Source organism: Manis pentadactyla (genome assembly GCF_030020395.1).
Source record: "Manis pentadactyla isolate mManPen7 chromosome 15 unlocalized genomic scaffold, mManPen7.hap1 SUPER_15_unloc_1, whole genome shotgun sequence".
Taxonomy (NCBI): Eukaryota; Metazoa; Chordata; class Mammalia; order Pholidota; family Manidae; genus Manis; species Manis pentadactyla.
This window is the reverse complement of record NW_026644588.1, coordinates 3,936,918-3,960,428: the sequence shown is the minus strand read 5'-3', so window position 1 is coordinate 3,960,428 and position 23,511 is coordinate 3,936,918. Positions and strand designations below refer to the sequence as shown.

General features: G+C 42.9%; 2 protein-coding genes across 2 annotated transcripts in view; both read left to right on the top strand.

Annotated features, from left to right (window-relative positions):
• The first annotated feature begins 425 nt into the window (after positions 1-425).
• On the top strand, positions 426-20,013 carry LOC130682241 (zinc finger protein 345-like). Its single transcript, XM_057496387.1, has 3 exons — positions 426-800; positions 6,133-6,259; positions 14,701-20,013. The coding sequence occupies exons 1-3, from the start codon at positions 786-788 to the stop codon at positions 16,875-16,877; spliced, it is 2,319 nt and encodes a 772-aa protein (XP_057352370.1). The 5' UTR covers positions 426-785; the 3' UTR covers positions 16,878-20,013.
• A 146-nt stretch (positions 20,014-20,159) lies between these two features.
• Positions 20,160-23,511, top strand: part of ZNF331 (zinc finger protein 331) — a 30,687-nt gene continuing 27,335 nt past the window's right edge. Inside the window, 1 exon segment of the mRNA XM_057496412.1 lies at positions 20,160-20,376. The gene's annotated coding sequence lies outside the window, so the exon portion shown is untranslated.

The following is a 23,511-nucleotide window of genomic DNA, read 5'->3' as shown; positions in this document are numbered from 1 at the left end:
AACCTCCCTTTTACCAGAGGACAAGACAGGGAGGGTCCGAGAAGGAGGGGTACCCAGGACAGGGAACAGGTTCAAGAGGTTAGGAATCAACAGTGGAATCCAGGATGCAAAGGGTTGAAAGCAAAGGAGTCGGAGAATTCCGCTGAGACGAAAACACCTTGGTTGCCTGGGGTTTAACGCCCGGGCGGGCAGTGTCAGCCCCCCTAGGGTCACCGCTACAGACCCCAGACCCCGGACACCGCCCGTCCCTAACGGACCCGAGCCTCCCTGGCGCCCCGCCCTCCCTAAAACCTCAGGGGGCGGAGCCCCAGGCCGCATCCGGGGCCGCGGGTGGGCGGGGAGACGCCGGTCCTGCTGCGCGTGCGCGGCTGCCCCTCCCTCGTGGGGGGGGCGGGTCCCGCTCCTGCTTCCGGGCAGCGCGAGGAGGGAGACGGGTGTCCCGAGCTCGGAGCGGTGCGGCTGTGGGGCCTCTTCCCGGGGCTTCTCCTCCACGCGCCCGGTGAGCTCGCCTGTCCCCGCGGGCCCCCGCCGGGTGCCGGGCCTGTGCGCAGACCCAGCCCCCTACGGGGCGGAGCCGGTGCCCGCGGTCCCTGAACCCCGCGTCGGTCCTGAGACCCGGGCCCGGAGGGCGGCCTGTGCCCCGCGTCAGGGTCCTGCCCGCGGCCGGCGGGGAGCCGGGGGAGGCCCTGCCGCCGGACGGCCGCGCATCTTCTCCGGGGCCGTGAGCCGTGTCCGCACAGCGCCCGGTGGGGGAGGAGCCCGAGCAGCCCGAGGCCGAGGCGGAGATGGCGGCCGCCCAGGTGAGGGTGCGTCCGGCCGGGGCTGGGCCCGCGTTCCCCCCTGAGCTGCTGTGCGTTTAGAACTGGCGCTCGGTTCCTTCTCTGCTTCTGACGTCCTGTCTTCCGAGTGTGCTCACCTGCTCTGAAACCTTTAAAAAATACAGCTCAGGCTTAGCTGTGTGGGGACCGAGGTTCGGCCACCCCACGATGTGCCACTGGGACATGCAGATTATTCTCAGTTGCAAAACCATCAGGGCACAAAAGGCGCAGGAAGAATCTTTGACCTCCCACCCCAGAACTGCGTGAAAAGAATTTAGCTAGAGTGTTAGGAGGAAAATAGGTATGAGCGGGGTGCAAAGAGAGTAAGGCCAGGAAAGCCCACTGAAAAAGACCCAGAGTTAATGAGTTAATCAATTAAAGCTCAAAAGGCAGGAGTAACTTGGCTTTGAATGTTTGAATATTCCCCAGATAAAGAGAAGTATCTTGAGCACAGCCCTTATCTTCATTGAGTCAGTTAGACCATTGTATAAGATTTACTCTAGCCTGCTAAAAGGCCCACCTATAAACAGCATAATAAAGACAGGGAGATCCCACCTTAAAGCCAAAATTGCATTTTGAAAAAAAAAAACACATTAAGTTAGAAAGAAAGATTCTTAACATACTCTTTTAGCAAGCAACAAATAACTTTGCCCACATTGGAGGAATGACAGTGTTGATTGATAAGCTAATTTTGCAGTTACCTAGAGGGCTGACTGATACGAAACTTAATGTCTCATCAAAGGTACTTGAGACCGCTTAACAAGGCCACACCCTAGCCCTTTGTCACTTTCCTGGAAAAAGTCCTTAAAAGGGGGAACCCCCAACCTGTCAGGGCACTCCTCTGAGGTAGTCTACACTTTCTACGTGTGTAACCTTTTAATCTTAAACTTTCTCTCCAACCTTCCAGGGTGCCCCTCTCTGAGGTCGCCTGCACTTCTTTCTCTCTAAGTAACTTTAAATAAAACGTTTAATCTGCTTCACTACTGTGACTCTTGCCCTTCAGTTCTCTGTTGCGGCGGAGACAAGAACCGAGGAAAATACACAACGCTTCTCCCCCAACATGACCTCTGCTGATGGCCACTTGGTAACTTGTTTATTTCAGGGACTGCTCACCTTGAGGGCTGTGCTCATAGAATTTTCCAGGAGGAGTGGGAATGCCTCTCCCTGCTCAATAGGAATTGCAACAGGACTTATTGCTCAAGATTCTGGGAAAAAAACTAGATTTTGACATCTGTGGTCGTCATTCCGTGCTTCTGAATTAAGTTGCACTGGCTTCTCTGACAGTTAAAAATAGAGAAAATTCTGCATCAGATTTGACCCTTATCCTTTTATTTTTGTTCTTCCCCCTCTGAACACTGTTCTGTTCCTACTTCTGGTTATGAGTGGGGTATCAATATTTGCTTATGTTTACTTTCCTTTAAAATATCTGTATCTGTTTGCATTGAATTGTGCAGATGAGTCTTAAATTGTGCAGAATTTAAGTGAAGCTGGGTTGTGTAAATCAGTCCACTGAACTAGTGTAAACTATTGGTAGCTGTAAGATAAATTTTAGCCAAAATAAGCAGGCCACGAGAGGCAACCAAGGGCCAGGCAGTTTATTTGAGCACAATTCCCGGGTGATGTTCCCTAGTCTATGGAAACGGAGGCTGGGGAAGTCGCACTCAGCCGGGCAGGCAGCGAGTTTTTAAAGAAGGTAGGGGGAAGGCAGAGCTTAGATTTACAGGGGCGCGAGGATTGGCTAGCCTAAGGCAGATTTTTCAGGTTGGGAGGGGGCAGCAGCCGGAGACTTTGGCACGTCATCAGTGTCCGATGTGCTCACCCCTCCCTCTGGTGCCTCCAGCCTTACAGGAGCATGTTCTTCCTCCTACTTGAATCTCTCTGAAAATCCTGCTCAGGGGATTTGGATCTCTGCTGGTAAGACTAGGCAGTTAGTAAGATACATGCAGCGGGAAGGAAGGGAGACTTGGAAGCCGGTATCCTTTCTAGGTGGGATTCCGTCCGCTCTTTGCCTAAAGGGAGAAAGGAAGACATCCGGGAAATCCCGAAGGCTGATGCCTGAGCAGGTGACCCGGTGACTTGGGTGAGAATGACCTTGGCCCTTTCACTTGATCATGAGAAACCCGCCCCGTCCATGGGTTTCCTGCCTCATTACAGAGTCAGAGCCTACATGGAGCCCGAGCAGTGAGCTGATCTGAACCTGCTAACCCCGCCCTCCCACTTCCTGTAAAACCGAGCGTTCAGATAAGCAGGACTGGGCCTGGCCCCCCACCCCGGATGCCCGCGCTCTCTGCACAGTGCACTGTCCCCTTGCTCAGTGACTCTCTCTCCTGTCCCTCCTCGCTTTGTGTCCTTGTCCGAGGGTGTGGAGGGGGGGAGAAAGACCCGTCCCGGGACCTCGCTCAAAACTCAATGTAGGAGCAGCTCAGAAGCCTGAAGGTCGGGAAGCTAGTCAGAAGACTGCTTGGTCACGTGACCCCTCCTGGACGTTCTGGGAGGAGCCATGAGACCCGCCTGCTGCCCTCCCGCCCCTCCACTCAGCGCTCACTGTGGTGCTCACTTTGTGGCAGGGTTGCCACGACTGTCCTCACACGGGTCACTTTCAGGTGTGCCTGCCTGCAGGATCGTAGGGAAAGGGTCACAAAACCTTCCAGGGGGCCCCTGGAGAAGCTCCCTAGCTGCTTGTGATGGCTGTTGATTTCCTTGTAATTAGCAACTGAAAAAGGCTCTCAGAAAGTGTCCCCCCAAGCCCGCGCTCCCTGAGCTGCTGTAGGGGAAAGGGTGGTGCAGCCCCCGGGGGGGCGGCGAGGTCACAGGATCGCTGAGGCCTGTCTCTGCATTTGCACTGCGCGCCTGCCCTTCCCGGGAGCTGGGTGTCCCCACAGCAGGGAGAAGGGGGACGTGTTAAGTCTGTAATGAGAGCAGGGCTATCAGGAGTCTCGTCAGTGATCGTCTTGGGAAAAAGTGATGCCCCTGGGTGTAAAGCCTGTGCAGTATCAAAGCCATGGAGGAAGGTGGAATAATTGCAGAGGTATGAGCTGAGCTAATAGAAAAAGCAGATGGGGTTCCCTCACCTGGCAACCATTTAGTTGTTTCCCAGTGTAATTTCATGTCATTAGCAATGAAAGTTTGATGTTTAATCAACGTGGTAGTGAAACCTGATATTTAAGGTGCTCAGGAAGGACTGTAGTTCTGAGATGGGTCTGCTTATCCAGCTACCTTACAGGAATCACAAACTGAATATCACGGTTCCCAACTTTGTGCTTAGAACCTTGCTTGTGATAAAGAGCAGGATGAATCTATTGGATCCTGTCATCCTTTACAGAATCAGTGCATTTTAGTTATAACTGCCAGACTAGAAATGTTTTCTCTAACTCTTTTGCATGTGATGCAATTAATGGAGACACTAATTGTGGTCATACTGAAAATACCTGTCATCTGTAGATTTAGGTCTGTTTTTCCTCCTGAAGTTAGGGAAACAGCATGTATGGGAAAGTTACTCTCATGAGTTTCAGACAATAGCTGTCAGGATTGAATGGATCTTGTGATAATATGTTGGGTTTTAAATTAGTCTAATATGAGTTCAGAAAAATCTGCAGTTGATAAAGTACACAACACTTCATGCTCTGGAGGTAGAATTTTGTGCATATGTGCTTATATTTTAGTATCTTTTATTAACCATCCATCTTTGCTCTTTTTTCGTAATTGGGTTCAAATCATGATTGACTGTTGTTTCTTTCATTTTTGCCACAATATCACAGCAGTGATGTGAGCTGTGGGCCTCAGGCAGCTAATTGCAGTTTGTGCCAGTATAGCAGATGTTGACATTTGGCTCCGGGGCTCTGTGCCAGATCCTCCTGTTAGTAATTTCCCAGTTACCTTTCAGGATCTCAGAGGATTTGCTGAGTTCACAAATCACCTCATTTAGTCTAAAAACTCCCTTTTCTTCTCAGATCCCCTTTGCTCGTAGTTTGCTCTGTACAATGCAGCAGGTCTCCTGTGCTCCCTGCAGATTCTGGCCTGTCCAAATGGAGGTTTCTGTCAGGCAACCTGGGCTGTGGGGGTTTGCCTTTATTTCCCCACTCCCATCACAGACCTACTGCGCCTTGTTACTTACTGTATGTGTCGGTGTCTTAAAATTCTAAAACAATACTGCACCTATGATAAATATAGCAAAAAATTTCAAGAAATACAAGACTTAAAAACAATAGCTTTTATTTTAGTTTTTATCATGTGTGGGTTTCTGTAGTGTATTTAAAGCAAAAAAAAGTGTCCCCCTTACATGATTACCGGGTATGCAAATTAAACTTTATTTTCCAAGAGTAAAATTTTCAAATGTAGTAGTTTTAACATGTGTATACTTACATTTTAATATATCCATGTATGTGTAAAAATGTAAATGTTACTAGATTAAGTCTGTGCTGTTCATTTTCTTTGTTTCTATTACTCAGTTTAGGGAACTGCTGTGAATCTCCATTTTAATGCTAGTGTTCATCTTATTTTATTTCTCTTGATAAATTCTAGGTTAGATAAAGTGGGTTAAAACCCAGGCTCACCTATTTACGGGATGTTTAACAAAGTGTCCTCATAAATGAGGGAAAAAAATACTGTTCTTGTGGATTATTTTTGAGTACTGTGCATCAGTTCATGAAAAGCTGTTAGAGTAATATCTAGCAGATAGTAAATGTTTTAAGTGAATTGTGGTTGCCCTTCTTGCTGTGATTTAAGAAACTGCATTTGCCATAAAATGTTTAGTTCAAAGCCACCCATGAGTATTTCCCATAGTATTTCACTGCTCAGTAATTCAAAAATGTGGCCCTTGGAGGGAGAGTCCTTAGTCTCACTGGTGAGCCTGCTGGAAATGCAGAAACTCAGGACCCAGCCCAGAAAACCTGAATCATTATCTCTATTTTAAAATCACAAGATTTTTAAAGGTCAGGGGATCTTCATTGTACTACATACTAAATTAGAAGGAACACTTCTAACTCAAAATGACTTTGACATTGAGAAATACATGCAACAGGTAAGCTGTCAATTTAGTACTTAAAAATATATATGCCAGTATTGATTCCTCAATTATTTATTTTATGTCTCATATTAACTACAGTGTCTATACTGGTTTTGTGGATTTACGTTATTCTCTTTCCTCAACGTTCAAGGAACACTATAGAGTATTGTTTGTATTAAAAATGATTCCGCTCACTCACCCAGGCCCAAACCAGTTCTTACTTTTCAGTCTTCATTTGGGCCATGAACTCTTGTTTATAGCCACTTGGTAATTGTGGATATTTTTGTTCCTTTGTTTTTTACATTTCAGGGACAGTTGACCTTTGGGGACGTGGCCATCCGGTTCTCCCAGGAGGAGTGGGAATGCCTGGCGCCTGCCCAGCGGGCCTTGTACAGGAGCGTGATGCAGGAGAACTACAGCAACCTGGTCTCTGTGGGTGAGGAAAAGAGCTTCTTTCCAGCATTCCTAATCCAAATTTCAAGCTTTTATTTTCTTAGTTGATGGAATGGCTCCCATAAACTTCAGCTTTGTATGAAAGTGTGTCAGATCCCTGAATTGAAGGGAAAAATTGGGGATTTGTCGGTGTAGAGACAATTTTCCTGATGTATTTTGACTTTAGACCTCCCCTCTCTGCAGTGACCCCGTCCTTCACCCTTGGTTCGTGGTACTTCCCGAGTTCAGGGGCATAAAGTATGTTCACCCCATGTTCAGTCCTGAAATCCACACTGACGGAGAAGCCGCAGGGAAAACCGAGAAAGAACAAGGTCTTATCTGGGGTCTTGGAATTGCCACTTGGGGAGCACAGATGGAGCAGCAACCAGAATAAGTGTCGCCCCTGTGCAGGGAAGCAAGGAATTTGTACGAGAAAGGAGTGGGTGGGGGGCATTTCATGACCTGGATGGAGGAAGACAAGGACATAAGAGCTGCCTACTGCCCCTGAGAGGCTGAGCCGCTTCACTAATGCCTTGTTGACTAACTTACTGGCGCCTCCAGGGGAAACGACTCCTGGTCCCTCATAACTGCCCATCTCTGCAAAGTGCATTCTGACAGTTTGTTGTTTTGTTTTTATGGTTCCTGTTTGGTTGACTCTTGCCCTGTTAATTTTATGAGCAGTAACGTGTAAGAACTGTTTCTGGACTAGTTTAAAGGGCCCTGTTGAACATTATGTCTGAGAAGTTAATTCATCTTGTATGCGGAAGTTGGTACAGTTTTATTATCCCCCTTCCTCCTCCTACCTCCCGCAGGCCCTGGCGCCTACCCATCTGCTCTCTTCCTATGGTTTTTTTAATTTAATATTCCACATGTAAGTGAGATCATGTGGTACTTGTGTTTCTCTGGCTTACTCTGCTTAGCATAAAGACCTCACAGTTTATCCCTGTGGTTGCAAATGGCAGGCCTCCCTCCTTGATGACTAACTAGGATTCCACTGTGTGTGTGCACGTGTGCGTAGGGGTGCATCTCTCGTGTATCCACTGATGGACACTTGGCTTGTTTCCACGCCTTGGTTAGTGTAAACAGTGCAGTGAATACATGGATGCGTGCATTTCTTTGCAATCCTGATTTTATCACCTTCATATATACACCCAGAAGTGGAATTGCTGGATTACATGGTAGTTGTGTTTTTAATTTGTGAAGAGTCCTCATTACTCTTCCAGAGTCACTGCTACAGAATACATTCCTGCAACACTACATGAGTTCCCTTTTTTTTTTGCACCCTCACCAGCCCCTGTGCCTCTTTCTGATAGTAGCCATTCTGACAGGTATGAAGGGTTATTATTCTGTGGTTTGGATGGCATTTCCCTGATGAGTAGCAGTGTTGAACATCTTTTCATGTGTTTCTTGGTCATTCTAAAGCTGTCTTGGGAAAAGGGCTGTTTGGGTCTTTTGTCCATTTTTTAATCAGATTGTTTTTTTTCTATCTTCTGTGAAATCCTGTATGTTGGATATTAACTCCTTATCAGATATGTGTTCTGCCAATACTTTCTTACATGCTGTAGGTTGCCTATTCATTTTATTGATTGTTTCTTTAGCTGTTGGATAGCTTTTGATTGGTCCTACCTGTCGGTTTTTACTTTTGAAGCTTGTGCTTTTGGTGCCGTATCTGAAAAATCATTGCCAAGGCCAGTATCAAAGAACATTCTCTAAATCTTTTCTTTGTGGAGTTTTGTGGTTTGAAGTCTTAAATTTAAGTCTTTAGTATATCTCAAGATAAATTTTTTGTGAGTAGGCGAGACAGGGCCCCAGTTGGATTCTTTTGCTTGTGAATATCCAATTTTCCTTGTGGCATTAATTGAAGAGACTTTTTTCTTCATTGAGTGTTTTGCATTCCTTGTCAAATACTAGTTGAGTGTCTACATTTAGCCTTATGTTTAGACCTTCAGTTCAGTTCCATTGGCATGTGTGTGTTTACAGTTTTGAGAAATAATTGATATACATCACTGTGCTCGTTTGAGGTGTATAGTAGGATGGTGTTATTGACATAGATTGTGAAATGATTAGCACATGTTCAGCCTACATCCATCATTAGTAGGTAGAATAAAAATAAATATTAAAGAAGGAAAAAGAAAAATAAATTCCTCCTGTGGTGAGCACCCCCAGTCCTCCCTCTCTGGTCCCTCCTGTCCGTCACTGAGCAGCGTGGGCTGCAGGCCTCGTGCTGTGCGCTTCCTCCCTAGGACTCACTTATCTTACAACTGGAGGTTTTTAACTTCTGACCACCTTCCCCAGTTCCCTTCTCCCATCCTTTGTCTCCAGTCACCACAAGTCTGGTCTCTTTTTCTGTGAGTCTCTTTTTTTTTTAATTCCACAGATAAGTGAGTTCATATAGTATTTGTGTCTGACTGACTCACTTTGTATATAATGTCTTCAGGGCCCATCCATGTTACTGCAAATGATAGGATTTCCTTTTTTTTTTTTTAATGGTTGAATAATATTCCCTTTTGTGTATATACAACAGCTTCTTTGTCCATACATCCTTTGTTGGACATTTAGGTTTTTTTTCCATGCATGGTCTGTTGTAAATAATGCTGCTATTAATATTGGGTGGTGCCAATATTTAGGAATTAGTGTTTTTTGGTTTTTTTCCCAGAAGTGGAACTGTTGGGTGATGGTAGGATAGTTCTATTAACTTTTTATTTATTTATCTATATATTATTTTATTTTATTTTTATTTTGCTATCATTAATCTACAATTACATGAAGAGCACTGTTTACCAGGCTCCCCCCTTCACCAAGTTCCCCCCCCTACAGTCACTGTCCATCAGCGTAGCAAGATGCTGTATAATCACCAGTTCTATTAGCTTTTAAGAACCCTTCCAATTTTTTCCATAGTGGCCGTAGAATTTACAATCCCACCAGTAGTGCACAAGCACTCCCTTTCTTCGGCAATTCCCACTCATCCAATGCCAAATGCAGTGGTGTATTTTTTCCCTATACTTATGTATATCGGTAACAATATTATACCCAGCAGTAATAGTACTCTAATTCTGTTTGGGTACCCAGACCCAATTCCAGTGTGTGTAAGTATGTGGGAGGGGGTCTCCCCACACATATTTATAGCAGGCAATTCTCGAACACCAGCAGGGTGTTGGAGAACTCAACTCAACTCTGATGCTATCTGCCCAGAGACAGCACCAGATTCCCAGGTTAAGGGCTCCATCCGAGAGGGCTGCCCTCCGCCCTGCCACTCCAGATGCCGGTCACAAGCCCCATGCAGTTCCCTGTGCTTCTGACCTACCGGCTACAGACTAGAGGTTCCCATGACTTCCCCCTTAGGTTTGACTAATGTGAGCTAGAATGGCTCACAGAACTCAGGAAAAGCCAACCTAACAGATACGAGCTAACTCATTCTGGTTTTCATTTGCATTTATCTAATGATTGGTTCTTTTAAGCACCTTACCTTAATGCTGGTTACCTGTTTGTATATTTTCCTTGGTGTTACTTCTGTTCAGTCCTAATGCCCATCATTTAAATTGGAGTAGTGTTTGGATTTCAGGCTCGGGGTTTGAAGTTGAGCAGTGTGCACCCGCGAGGGGAGCGCCGCGGCAGACCTGCGCTCCCAGTGCGTGCCCTCCCCTTGGGCTGGCGGCCTCTGGGCTGCTCTGTGATGTGCGGACATCTCTCAGGGAGATGTGGGCCCATTGTGTACTTAGGCTTTGTTCTCTTTCATTTGGTGTTGCATCCAAATGCAATATTGTAATGATTTCTCCCATGATTTCTACTAGTAGTTTTATTGTTACAAGTCTTAAATACTTACTTTGTGATCCATAACGAGTTGATTTTTGTATGAGGAAATGGTATAAGTGTTCTGCTTCATTCTTTTGCATGTGGATGTTCATTTTATCCATGAACAGGGTCTATAGACTCATTTGCATGGTGTGCCCTCGGCTCTGTTGTCACAGCTCACTTGACAGGACACGGGGCTTTAATGTGGCCTCGTCTGTGTGTCTCTGTTTATGCAAGTCTTCATCTCTTTGGGGGAGTGTCACCTTGTTACATTAACATCCTTGGAGTTTGTATTAACTACCATGGTCTCCATATTTTTGTGCATTTTAGGATTTGTTCTGGGGAAAGAATGTCATTGAGATGGTGTGGATTGCATTGCATCTAATCACCAGTTTTGCTACTATGGGCATCTTAACTATTAATTCTCCCAGTCTATGAATATGGGATGTCTTTACTTTTATTCATGTCATAGTGTCTTTCAGAAATGTTATTAATTTTCATGAAAACAGTTTTTCACATAGTTGGTTTAGTTTAGTCCTAAGTGACTTACTATTTGGATTCTGTTGTAAATGGACTTACCTTAATTCTCTTTCTGGACAAGTGATGTTTTGTGTATGGATTTTTCTTCCATTTCCTTTGCTGAATGTGTTTTAATAGACCTGACAGTGATTGTGTATGTGTGTAGATATTAGAATTTTCTATATATAATATCATGTTTACTGCCAAGAGATATTTGTTTTCCTTGAACATAATTGGGTGAATTTTGTTTCTTTTTATTACCTAATTGTTCTGCTTTGGGCTTCCAGCGATATGTTGAGTAGATGTGAACGAGTGAATCCTTCCTTTTCCTGAGTAAAAAGGAAAATCTTTGTTTTCACAGTTGGGTATCATATTAGCCTTGCGCTTTACATATATAACCTTTATGATGTTGTAGTTTACCTGTTCCTTCATTGTTCAGTGTTTTTATCTTAAAAGAATGTTGAACTTCTCAAAAGCCTGTGTGCCTCAGTTGAGCTAATCAAGTGTTTTTCTTCCTGTATTTATTTATTGTGCTCTAGTATACTGGTTGGTTATTTTTTATTCTCTGTCGTGAAGTTGTGCATGTCAGGAATGGCTGCCGCATTGTCCTGACGCCTGAGCCTGCACTGTGCCATCCGATTGTGTGGTGTGTTTCTTGAGGGTTTTGCATCCATGGTCATCAGAAGTGTCGTGTCATTTTCTGTTCGGTCGTGTCTTTCTCTGACTCTGGTGTCAGCGTCACGTTGGCCTTATAGGAAAGGGTTTGGAAACATTCCATCCCTTTAAGTTAAGGAAGAATTTAGGGGAGAAAGGGTGTTATTAATTTTTCTGTCAGTGTTTGATAACGATTGTCAGGTGAAGCCGTCTACACTGCAAAAGGGCTCCTTTGGGAACTTCTGGCACTGCTTTTAACCTCTTTTTCTAGTATATTCATAGAGTCATATATTCATGTCTTCAAGATTCAACCTTGGTATGTTACTTGTTCTACATGTCTAGTGTTTTGGCATATGGTTTTTCTAAAAAAATCTCCGTCATCCATTTTTATTTTGCATCACTTGCATTGTCTCATCTTTAACCTTTGGTTTTGTTTGAGTTATCTCCAGTTTATTTTTTATTTATATAAGGATTCTCAGTTTAGTTTAGTTTTGTTTTTCTGAAGGAACCCTACTAGATTCATTGAGTATTTTTTTCTTCCTATTAATTTTGTGTTTTCATTTCATTATTTCTGCCCTAGCTTTGTTTATTTTTTCTGGTAAACTTGGGCTTTGCTGTTATTATTTTTGTATTTTCAGATGTGTAAATTGAGGTTGTTGATTTGAGATGTTTCTCATTTGATGAGCACTCTTTGTTATAAGTTTCCCTTTTTAATATTGATTTCCCTCCATCCCATATATTTCAGTATGTCGTGTCTTTGGTTTCATTTATCTCAAGATGTGTTCTAATTTTCTTTGCCTATGTCATCTTGGAAAATTGGTGGCGTAGGTGTGTGTAGTGTATTTATTGCATTTTTTTTTTTACTTCCCCTTTTCTTTCCATTATTGTTTCTGGTTTCAATCCCTCATGGTAAAAAATGATGATGTTTTATATAATTTGTGTTTCTACCTCTCTGTCCCCTTCCCCTATTTCACCCATACAGTGCCCCCATCCCCTGCAAAGGATACCAACAGTCCATTATCTCTGTTTTTGAGTCTACTTCTCTTTTGTTTCTTACATCCCACATATAAGTGAAGTCCTGAGGTAATTGTCTTTCTCTGTTTAGCTTACTAGGTAGCATAATGCCATCTTCACCCATCCATATTGTTGAAAATGACAAGATCAACTTCTTTTTCATAACTGAGTGGTATTCCATTATAAATATACCACATCTTTATCCATTTATTTATTTATGGACATAGGTTGCCTTCATAGCTAGATTATTGTACATGATGTTGCAATAAACCAACAGGTCTATATATCTTTTCAAATTGGTGATTTTTTTGTCTTTTGTAGATTTCCAGTAGTAGAATTGATGCTAAGTGTTTTTCTGTCTTTAGTTTTTGAGAAATCTCCAAACTGCTTTCTGTAGTGGCTACACCAATCTACAGTTCCGTATGACGTATTAGAAGGGTTCCCTTCACTGACAGTCACTATGTCTTGTATCTTTGCTGTTAGCCACTCTGACTGGTGTGAGGGGACAGTCCTGATGATCAGTGAAGTGGAGCATCTTTTCATGTGTCTATTGGCCATCTGGATGTATTTTTTGGAAAAAAGTCTATTGAGGTCCTTTGACCATTCTCTAGCTGGATTATTTCTCTTGTTGGTCTTGACTTGTATGAGTTCATTCTATATTTTGGATATTAGCCCTCTGGGAGCTAAATCATTTTTCAAATATGTAACCCTACCCAGTAAATTTTCTTTTAATTTTGTTGACTTTTTTTTGTTTTGCTGCTCAGAACCTTTAAGTTGTTCCACTTTTTCATTTTTCCCTTTATTTTCCCTTGCCTGGAGATAACATACCCAGAAAAAAAACTAGTAATGTTCATGTTGAAGAGTTAACTGCTCTGTTCTCTTCTAGGCATTTTATGGTTTCAGGTCATGTATTTGAGTCTTTTAATCCAGTTTGAATTTATTTTTTGAATGGTATAAAACAGTGATGTAGGTTCATTCTTTTGCATGTACCGTCCAGGTTTCACACCAGCATTTATTGTCTCTTCCCCATTGTGTATTCTTGCTCCTTCTGTATAGTAATCAACTGTCTAAGTATCAATTAGTTATAGGATGCAAGTACAGCATAGGGAATATAGCCAATAAATACTGTAAGATCTTGATTTGTTGACCTGATGAGCCTTTAGTAATGTCTATAATTGTCATATCACTCTGTTGTACATCCGACATCAATATAATATTTCATATCAACTATGCTTCAGTAAAAATACCCTAAAAAGAAATGATACTTTGTAAGATGTACATTTTCCAAGAATTACTTAGACTGGTTTTGTGGGCTAATGTATGTCATCTGTCATGTGCTGTTTGACATTGAGAACTTGTTTTTTTCTGCCATTTGGTGAGGATTCTGCATGTTCATTATGTCCAGTTTCCCTCTTGTGTTTTTCAAGTCCTCTGTCTTCTTATTGATCTTCCCTTATGGTGTTCTAACCATTCCTGAAAATGGGATATTGAATTTTTATTATTATTTTGTTTCATTTGTTTAGTACTGTCACTGTTTGTGTTCTTTATGTAGGAGCTCTCATATGGAATGCAGAAGTACATATAATTTGGATATTTTCCTGTGAGTGTCTCATTGGTCATTGGCTGTCACTGTGTCCTGTGATGTCTTTCACAAAGTCCATTGTAACTGAAATGGCCACTCCTGTCTCGTGGTCACCTTTTGTATTGATTATCATTTTCCATCTTTGTCACTGTCAGCCTCTGTGTGTTTCTAGAGAGTGAATGTCTTGTAGACAAGCCTGCAGTTAGACTTTGTCTTTTCAGTCTACTTAGCCTCTCTTCATCTTTTCTTTTGGCATTTAGTCCACGTACAATTAATTACTGAAGGGGAGTTCAAGTATTGCCCATTGCCTTTCTGTAAAACTTTTTCTGTGTGTCTTCTAGGCATCTTTTCCACATGTTCATCTGCCCGTGTCTGCCTTTGTTTAGTGATTTTTCTATGGTCGTGCTTTCTTCTCTTTCTCTTTTCCCTTTTGAGTGTCTTGTATGTGTATTTTCTTGGGTATTACATAAAACTTGTTAAGTTTATAAAAATCTCTTTAAAGACTGGAACAATTTCAGGTAGCAAAACTCTTCCTGTATGTATGCTGCTCATCACTTAATGCTATTGATGTCACATTGTATCTTCTTGTAAATCCATTAAATGATTCATGAGTATTAAATTCCATGCCAATATTAAAAGTATTTTCTGCTCAAATATAACAATAAGTTTCAATGTCTGTATATATATTTACCATCAGCAGAGTGGCTTTTAAATTGAGCTATATAGTTGATACACCGTAACTTGTTTCACATGTAAAACAATTTTGTAGATTACTAAATGTTCACTATAATACATGTACATGTACACTATTAATTTTTACATGTATTTTTAAAGTATATGTACCTGATTCTTGGGGTGTAATTTGACCTTTTTATATATTTCAGCACTTTCTTCCCATTACAAAAAAGGACTGTTACCTAAGCTTGCCATAAAGGACTCATTCCAAAGAGTGCTCCTGGGAAGATCTGGGAGCTGTGACCCTGGGGACTCACACCTGAGGACACACAGGGACGGTGAGGCTGAGCGTGGAGGGCAGGACGGCCATCACGGAGGAGTGAAGAGCCACGGGAGGAGCCCCCGGGACAAGCCCCTCCCCGTCCGTGGGGACCCGCAGCCTGGGGTGACTCGGGACAAAACCCAGTGCAAGTCAGTTACTGTTGCAGAAGAATGTGCTTCTGTGAGTAGATGTCATCATCCAGTTTTGAAACACAACTCTTCTCAGAAAGAAATCTTGGAAAACCTTAAAACTGAGGAGGGCCATGGTGCAAATAATAGTTTCAATCATACAAAATATAACAACCCATTAGATATTCAGTCATATAACTCTGAGGCCCAAAGATACAGTGAGGAAGAAATGTGTAAATATGTTGAATTTGAAAAGTCATTTAACAAGGATTCATTATTCTTCCAAGAACAAATAATTCCCACTTGTGCTGGAACCTACAGTTTTGGTAACTATTACAGAGATTCTATCCACCCAACAGTGCTTAATGAAAGTGAGTTTATAAACAATGAGGAAAAACCTTACATGTATAATAAAAGTAAGCAGTCCTTTGGGAAGGGCTCTATATTCAATAATTGCCACGGTATTTACATTCAAGAGAGAGCATATCACTCTATGGAACTGAGAATAAATTATAACAAAGGATCAAGCCATAGAGAACATCAGAGAGCTCAGATTCCAGAAAACCATTCCCCATGTAATAAATGTGGAGAAGTCTTCAAGGAATGTGTCAAAACTTCTAAACATTTCAAAAATGTGATTAAACACCACAGCATCCACGCTGGTGAGGAGGCTTGCAAATGTAATAAAAATGGGAAAGTCTGTAGTCAGTCTTCCCATCTAAACAGTCATGAGAGAATTCATACTGAAAGGCAATCACATAAATGTAAAGACTGCAGCAAATCCTTTACTTGTTCCTCAATTCTTACTGTTAATGAGAGAATCCATACAGGAGAGAAGCCTTACAAGTGTAAAGAATGGGGCAAAGCCTTTAAGTGGGGCTCACAACCTGCTGAACATCTGAGAATTATTTCTGGACAGAAAACTTACAGATGTAAAGAGTGCGGCAAGTCCTTTACTTGTTCCTCAAGTCTTACTGTGCACTATCGAATTCATACAGGAGAGAAGCCTTACAAGTGTACAGAATGCAGCAAATATTTTACTTGTTCCTCAAGTCTTAGTGTGCATGAGAGAATTCATACGGGAGAGAAGCCTTACAAGTGTAAAGAATGTGGCAAAGCCTTTAAGCGGGGCTCCGAATGTACGCGACATCAGAGAATTCATTCTGGACAGAGTCCTTACAAATGTAAAGAGTGCAGCAAGTCCTTTAGTTGTCCATCAAGTCTCACTGTGCACCAGAGAATTCATACAGGGGAGAAGCCTTACACGTGTAAAGAATGCAGCAAATCCTTTGCTTATTCCTCAAGTCTTACTGTGCATGAGACAATTCATACTGGAGAGAAGCCTTACAAATGTAAGGAATGTGGAAGAGCCTTTAAGTTGTCTTCACATCGTAATCGACATCAGAAAATTCATTCTAAACAGAAACCCTACAAATGTGAAGAATGTGACAAATCCTTTAGAACTTCTTTACGTCTTAATGAGCATGAGAGAGTTCATACTGGAGAGCAGCCTTACAAGTGTGAGGAATGTGGCAAAGCCTTTAAGTGGAGCTCACAACTTAGTCTACATAAGATAATGCATTCTGGACAGAAACCTTACACATGCAAAGAATGCAGAAAATCCTTTACTTGTTCCTCAAGTCTTTCATCACATTACAGAATTCATAGTGGAGAGAAACCTTACAAGTGTAAAGAATGTGGCAAAGCCTTTAAGTGGGGCTCACAACTTACTGAACATCTGAGGATTCATTCTGGAGAGAGACCTTACAAATGTAAAGAGTGCAGCAGGTCCTTTACTTGTTCCTCAAGTCTTACTGTGCACTATCGAATTCATACTGGAGAGAAGCCTTACAAGTGTAAGGAATGTGGCAAAGCCTTTAGGCGGGGCTCACACCTTTACCGACATCAGAGGATTCATTCTGGACAGAGACCTTAACACATTTAAAGAGTGCAGCCAATCCTTTACTCGTTCCTCAAATCTTCAAGTACATGAGAAAAGTTCATAGTGGAGAGAAGCCTAGAAGTTCAAAGAATGTGGAAAAGCCTGTAGTAATTGATCGAGTATAAGTAAATGCAAGAATATCCAAACTGGACTGAAATCTTACAAGTGTAAAGAATGTGACAAAGCATTTACCCAGTCCTCAGTCCTTACTTAATATCAGAAAATTCATTCTGGACAGACACCTTACAAATGTAAAGAGTGCAGCAAATGTTTTTCAAGTCTCTCAAAACTTGTCATCAGAGAATTCATACTGGTAAGAAACCTTACACATGTAAAATGGGGCAAAGCCTTTAAGCTGGGCTCAAGCCTTACTGCACACCAGAAAACTCACACTAAAGAGAAACATACACACTGATGTAGGCATGAGCTTTGTGTAAACTATAAATATAGGGAGGCTGAAAGTTTCCAGATGGGAGAAAAAAATCTACAAATTGAAAGGCAGTGGCAAAGCTGTCGACTGCTCCTCACATATTGTACATAAAATTCATAGTGGAGAGAAAACATACCAACATGGTTAGTATGGAAAGACCAGTGCCCAAGAAATATAGCTTAAAAGCATGACAGTCATCATAATGGACAGAAAATTTGCAGGTGCAAAATATGTTGGAAAATATTTAAATAAAAATCTAAATTAGCCAGGAATGATTTACATAAGAAACCACCAAAACTTTTTACTACGAAAGCACACCAAACTTTTTAGCAGTTGCTTTTAGAGTATTTGTTACAAAAATGATTCAAATTAATAGTGACCACAAAATTGACTTGGGAATCTTTTTTTTATAATATAGTTGCCTCCACCCCCCACTCCGTGTGCCAGTCTCAAGCTGCAGGCAGTCTTCTGTGTGCTTCTCACCCACTGGCTACAGAACGGACATTCCCATGACTTTCCCCTTGGGTTTGAGTAATTTGTAGAGTGGCTCACAGAACTGAGGAAAATACTCATGTTCACCAGTTTAAAGAAGGATACAAGTTAACAGAAAGATGAAGAGAGACACAGGGCAAGGTCCCAAATAAAGGAGCTTCTATCCTCGTGGGGCTTGGGGCCTGGCTTGGTGGCCCATGGAGGCCGTCTGGCTCCCCAAGCACGGAAGCTCTCAGCCAGAGAAGCAGGACCCAGGAGAGCAGACAACTATATAAGCTCTCTGGGGTTTTTGTGAGGGCTTCATTCCATAGCCATAACTGAGTAAATCATTGTCCATTGGCCAATTCATCCTCCAGCCCCTGCCCTTGGGAGGTGGTTCAAATGTCTCCTCAATATGACGAGACACCCATTTCAGCTTTAAGACTGCAGTGTTTTCAGGAACTGGGTGAAGACCAAATATATCTGGGGAATATATATTCATGTTACTATCAAGTAATTATGTATGACTCATTATCTCACACTCCCCACCTTGGTCTTCAAATACAGATTCTTTACCGCACAGTGGTCATGCCTGTCAGAGCACTTACATCTAGTATGGCATTTACATGACAAAACAGGACCAATGCAAATAAAACAGGCTTACATTTGATGAAGCCAGTGTGTGGTGGTGACCCATTTAAAGAGACAACTCATTGTCTTATGAAGTCCTATGACCAAATATTCTACCAGAGCAATGTAACTGACTTGTAGGCTGTCATTCAACTTGCCATGTTCCCAAGATCACAGGTGGTTTTGACAAACACAGAGCTTCACCCTTCTGGCATCTGGCATGCTTTTGCTAAGAGATAGTATTACTCTCTTGCTCTGAGCCTCTCTCAAGGCATTAATAAAATGTTGGATTTCCCTCATTGCATAACCCACTTATCCAGCCCATTAACTTCACACATGATTTCATCCTCTGTCCATTTGTCATTTAATTTACCCAGACTTTTTGCCCATGGAGGGAATATTAGATTCAGCTATTGTGCTGGTCCCGATTGCTGACAGCAGTATTAGTCAAGCAAGTTCCTCCCCAACTGTCCACTCCCTGTTATCCTCAGCTATAATTTCTCCCTCTATCCATTTGTCACTTTACCCAGACTTTTCCCCCTGTGGAAGGGACATCAGGTTTGGGTACTGTGCTGGTCCCGATTGCTGGCAGCAATACTAGCCTAGTGAGTTCCTTCCCTGCAGTCTACTTCTGCTCACGTGAGGTAGGGTTACACAGGTGCAGAGCTAGCAGGCTGCCACTAGGCAGCACAGCTGACAACTCACTAATGTGCAGAATGGCTACAAATGGCCTATGTGTGCGTGTGACTAGTTCTCTTGATAAGATGACTTTAGAAGGCAGAACATGACACATGTAACCCAGAAACACTTGAGGGGAAACTACAGACATAATTTGTAGTTAGCAGGCCAGAAGACATTCTTGTTCACACACACACAGACTAGCATAATTGTTGAACTGGTCTGAAACTGTAAGAGCCAAAACAAATTCTTTTACCTAATCACTCACCTATCAAGGACTTATTCACTCCAGTGGAGGAATATGTTGTATTTGAGTTTCAGGTAGGTTCTACAGACCAGTCAGATGTCCCAGATCTGGTGTTTATCCTTAATGTTCCCAGGTAAAGGCAGCGTGGAGAAATTAACCCCTCAAAGTCGGAGGCCATTCAGAAGTTAAGAGATGCTGCATGGACCCCTGCACACAACTCAGGAGGGCCTGTGAAGTCATGCGTGTGCCACCTGGACTCTGTCCAAAAGTGCAAAAGGGGAGCAGGAAGGGTAATCCTGTCCTGGAAAGATGATAGTCTCCAAGTCCGCTGAGACAAGGAGAGGGGAGCCCAGCTGTATGACAGGGCAAGGCCTGGGATTCAAATGGGGGGAGCTGGGTGGTGGTGAGGAGGCAGAGCAGAGAACCTGAAGTGGAGACTTGAGATCAGGGAAGAAGGCAAGCGATTCATTTGACATTTAGGTCCCCACTGGAGCCCCAGCACCACCACGCCTCTCGTATCACTGGCAGGACACGTCTCCTCCCAGAGGCAAAGGGCTTTTAAGTAGTTTTCAGCTTAAAAGAACAATTTCCGGTACAAGTGACCCACAGACTACCAGTTTATATTTTAGCGTTTGAAACAAGTTAACTGCTCCGCATTAAACGGAATAGACGGATCCACGCCCGGAGGGTTAAGTGCCTTTGACCACGTCCGGAAATGCCCGGGGGTAGGTGCAGGCTCCGCCCCTACTTCCGCCGAGCCCGGGGCCCGTCACGCGTCCTACCATCCCAGCGTCGCGGTTGCGCAGTTTCTGGCAGGGCGGGGCTGGCCCTGAGGAGATGACGTCGTTCCGCTCACGCTGGATCCTGGCGGCTCCAGGGCCCGGACCGTCGCCGCTGAGGCGCGGGGCCGGCTGTGAGCGATAAAGCCCCGCCCTTCCCTCCCGTGGTGGGTCCCAGCGTCGCCGTGAAAGGTTTTGCATCTTGATGCCGGGGTTCTTGTTTGCAGAATCGAAGAATGAACTTCGCAAACACTCAAGGTAGGAGAGCCAGGGACAGGCTTTAAGTGGCCATACAGGGAGAGGACAGAGGTCCTGGCTCACGCCAGGAGGGGACAGGAGAGCCCGTGAGGGTGCGTTGTCTAGGGGGTTTTTTCAAGAATGTGGGTAAAGGGTTGGGGTTGCAGACTTGTACCACCTGCCCTGCCCCCAAGGTGGGCTGGGTTGTTGCCTGTTTGCCAGGGCTGTTTATGGTTGAGATACAGTGAGGTCACGGGTTATGGTGAGCCGCCCTTCTTTATTTGCGGAACACTCAAACGTTCCAGGCCAAGTCGCTCCTGGCCTTTTGAGCTTTAACTGGACTCACCGAAGATGTCTATATTCCTAGTCTGGTGGTATCTCTACCCAAGAGAATTAGTGTGACTCTGACGCATTATGCTTAACACAGAGTTTCGATAGGGACTTATTTGCACATTGCTACATTATTCTGTCTGTAATTATCTTGCTTTGCTTTTTTCTCCCGGAGGCCCTCACCCTACTCTGTCTAAACCCACGGTACCTCATTGGGACCCGCGTCTCTTTCTGGGCTTTAATGTCGCCCGCCGAGGCTGTTCCCTGCTCACCTTCTGCCTTCTGGCGCGTGGACACCACCTGCCTTGACGTTTTTCTGCTTAAAACCCTTTACTGACCCTCCTCACCCACCCCGATGCCATGTAAAGCCCTCAGTATGTGGATTCTCGTCCCCACCGCTGGCGGTGTCCGCCGGTCGCGTCCTCTCCCTGGTCCTGGGATGCTGCAGACCTCACCCTGTCCTGGGACACCGTCCGCATCTCACCTTGTTCCCCAGGGGCCAGGACCTGCCACTCCCCTTAGCTGCCACGCGAAGTCTCCCTTCTGGGGGAGGTGACAGGCTCCTGCCTGTGAAACCTCGTACTTCCTCCCCCGTCGCATCCCATCACAGTGCTTGCTTGCTGTACATGGTATGTTTACAGGCCCTATGCCCCACTGGAAAGTGTTATTCCTGTGCAGGGGGCATCTTTATTCCGTTCCTGTATTCTCAAATTTGACTGAAATTTCATCCCAAATGTAGTGAATCTTTTTTAGTTTCCAGTTGTTCTTCTTTTAAATATATCAGATTCAGATGAGTTATCAATGTTTTCTAATCACTGTATATTAAAAATAACCTTTGGTGTCTGGTAAATAATTTTGCACTACATTGTGCATTTGGTAAGTGTATTCATTTCCTAGGCCTGCCATAACAAAGTACCACAAACAAAAACGAGAAATTTATTGACTTACAGTCTGGAGTACAGAAGTCCAAAATCAAGATGTCCTCAGGGCCGTGCTTCCTCTGAAACCTGTAGGGGAGAATCCTTCCTTGCCTTTTCTAGCTTCTGGTGCCAGCAAATTTTGACATGTCTTGGCTGGTAGGTGCATCAGGCATCCTCCCTTCTCACAAGATTTTCTCTATGCAGTGTCTTGCATTACAGAGTTCATTTTATAAGGACTCTCAGTCGTATTGAATTAGACCCCGCTCTACTCCAGCATAACCTCATTTTGACTAATGACTTGAGCAATGCCCCTATTTCCAGATAGCATCACACTCTAAGTTCCTAGGGGTTAGGGTTTCAGCATATCTTCTTTGGGAAACGATACAACCCATGATAGTAAGGATATTGATGATCTTTCGTATTAACAGTCAAAGACTAGTTTAACCAGATCACCCAATTAATATTCAGCAGCTCCATTTCTTCCCTTACAGTGTCTGTTAAATGTCAATGATGTGTTTTTCAGCCTTTAATCATGCCTTTATGTCCTTCAATAAAGTTTTATGGCTTCTTCACACAGATCTTGAAATGCCTTGTAAGAAGGGATCCTGGTGTATATATATATGTGCTAGCGGGAATGCATGCTGCTTCTCTGTTTGAATTGTTTACTGCTACTAAAGGAGGAAGACTAATGTCAGTATATTAAGGATTTGCCTTACTTTCTCTATTCTAAGTCTGTTTCACGTTGTAACCATGTTATCTGTGAATAGTAACAGTTCTAGCTATTTGATTCCCTTTTCTTGTTTCCTCCTTTTCCCTGGGTCCTGGCTTAGGCATCCTGTGCAGTCAATGGCAGTAGCTCTGACTAGGGCCCTAGTCTCAGCCTCACTTGTGTGCAAATGCTCCCAGTGTTTACTGCTGATTCTGTTTGCTGGAGCTTTCTTGCTTGAAATTTTTAAATTTCAATTTTCTTGCTTAATAATTTAAAATTTTTCATACTTGGCATGGCATAATTGTCAAATATTCAAGAGTGTACCATGGTGCTCAAATGTTTTTTTCTGTTTAAGTCTCTTATTTCAATGCAAAAGTTTAAACCATGTGTTAAATACTCAATCTTTGATTAATGGAATAAATTGAATTTGGCTAATATTAATTGCTAACTGGCTAAATTTAAATGGCTAAAGTCATTTATAGTTTTTCATTATGTATGTAATGGAGATTCAATTAAAAATTTTGAGTCCTTTTTTTTTCATTCTGTTCAATATTTTTAATAGCCTTACTGAAAATGTCTAATTATTCTCTTCCTTAAAAGAGTTTATGTCACATTGCAACTGTATCTGGCTTATAATGACCCAGATCTTCTTAAGATTTAGAGACCTCTAACGTCGTGATCTTTCAACAGTGTATGACTTCCAGATTTTGAGTTACAGTTAGAAAGGGTCTCCCTAATTCCATATTATAGACCACACATTTTTATCATGTTCATGACTTTTCTTTATATATTTGCATGTCTGGTCATTTCTACCTTATTCTGACATACATTTTGCCATTTTGATTGAATTTGATCTTTTTTTCTGAATAACACTACCCTGTCATCCCAACACCATTTTTAAATAGTTCATCACTGATAAAGGCACAATGCAGTGTCCTATCTTTATGCACTTAATGGGAGTCATTCTAAGGACAAAAGGAGTCACAACAAAGAACATTTCAGATTTCCTTTAGTTATGACACGTATAGTATTATCGCCATTGTTACTGGGAACGTGTTTTTTCTTTATATTGTAAGTAACAGTAAATAATTATGTTAATAAACTTACAGTTAAGAATTTACTTGAAGTTTTGTCTCAGTTTAGAGACAGAACTGCTATAATGTTGAAATTGATTTAGAAAAATAGAACAGAAGCATT

Bases quoted from the DNA above. Each gene is read 5' to 3' on its own strand.
- LOC130682241 (XM_057496387.1), top strand. The intron at 6,260-14,700 runs GTGAGGAAAAGA...TATATATTTCAG, and splicing joins CAGCAACCTGGTCTCTGTGG to CACTTTCTTCCCATTACAAA.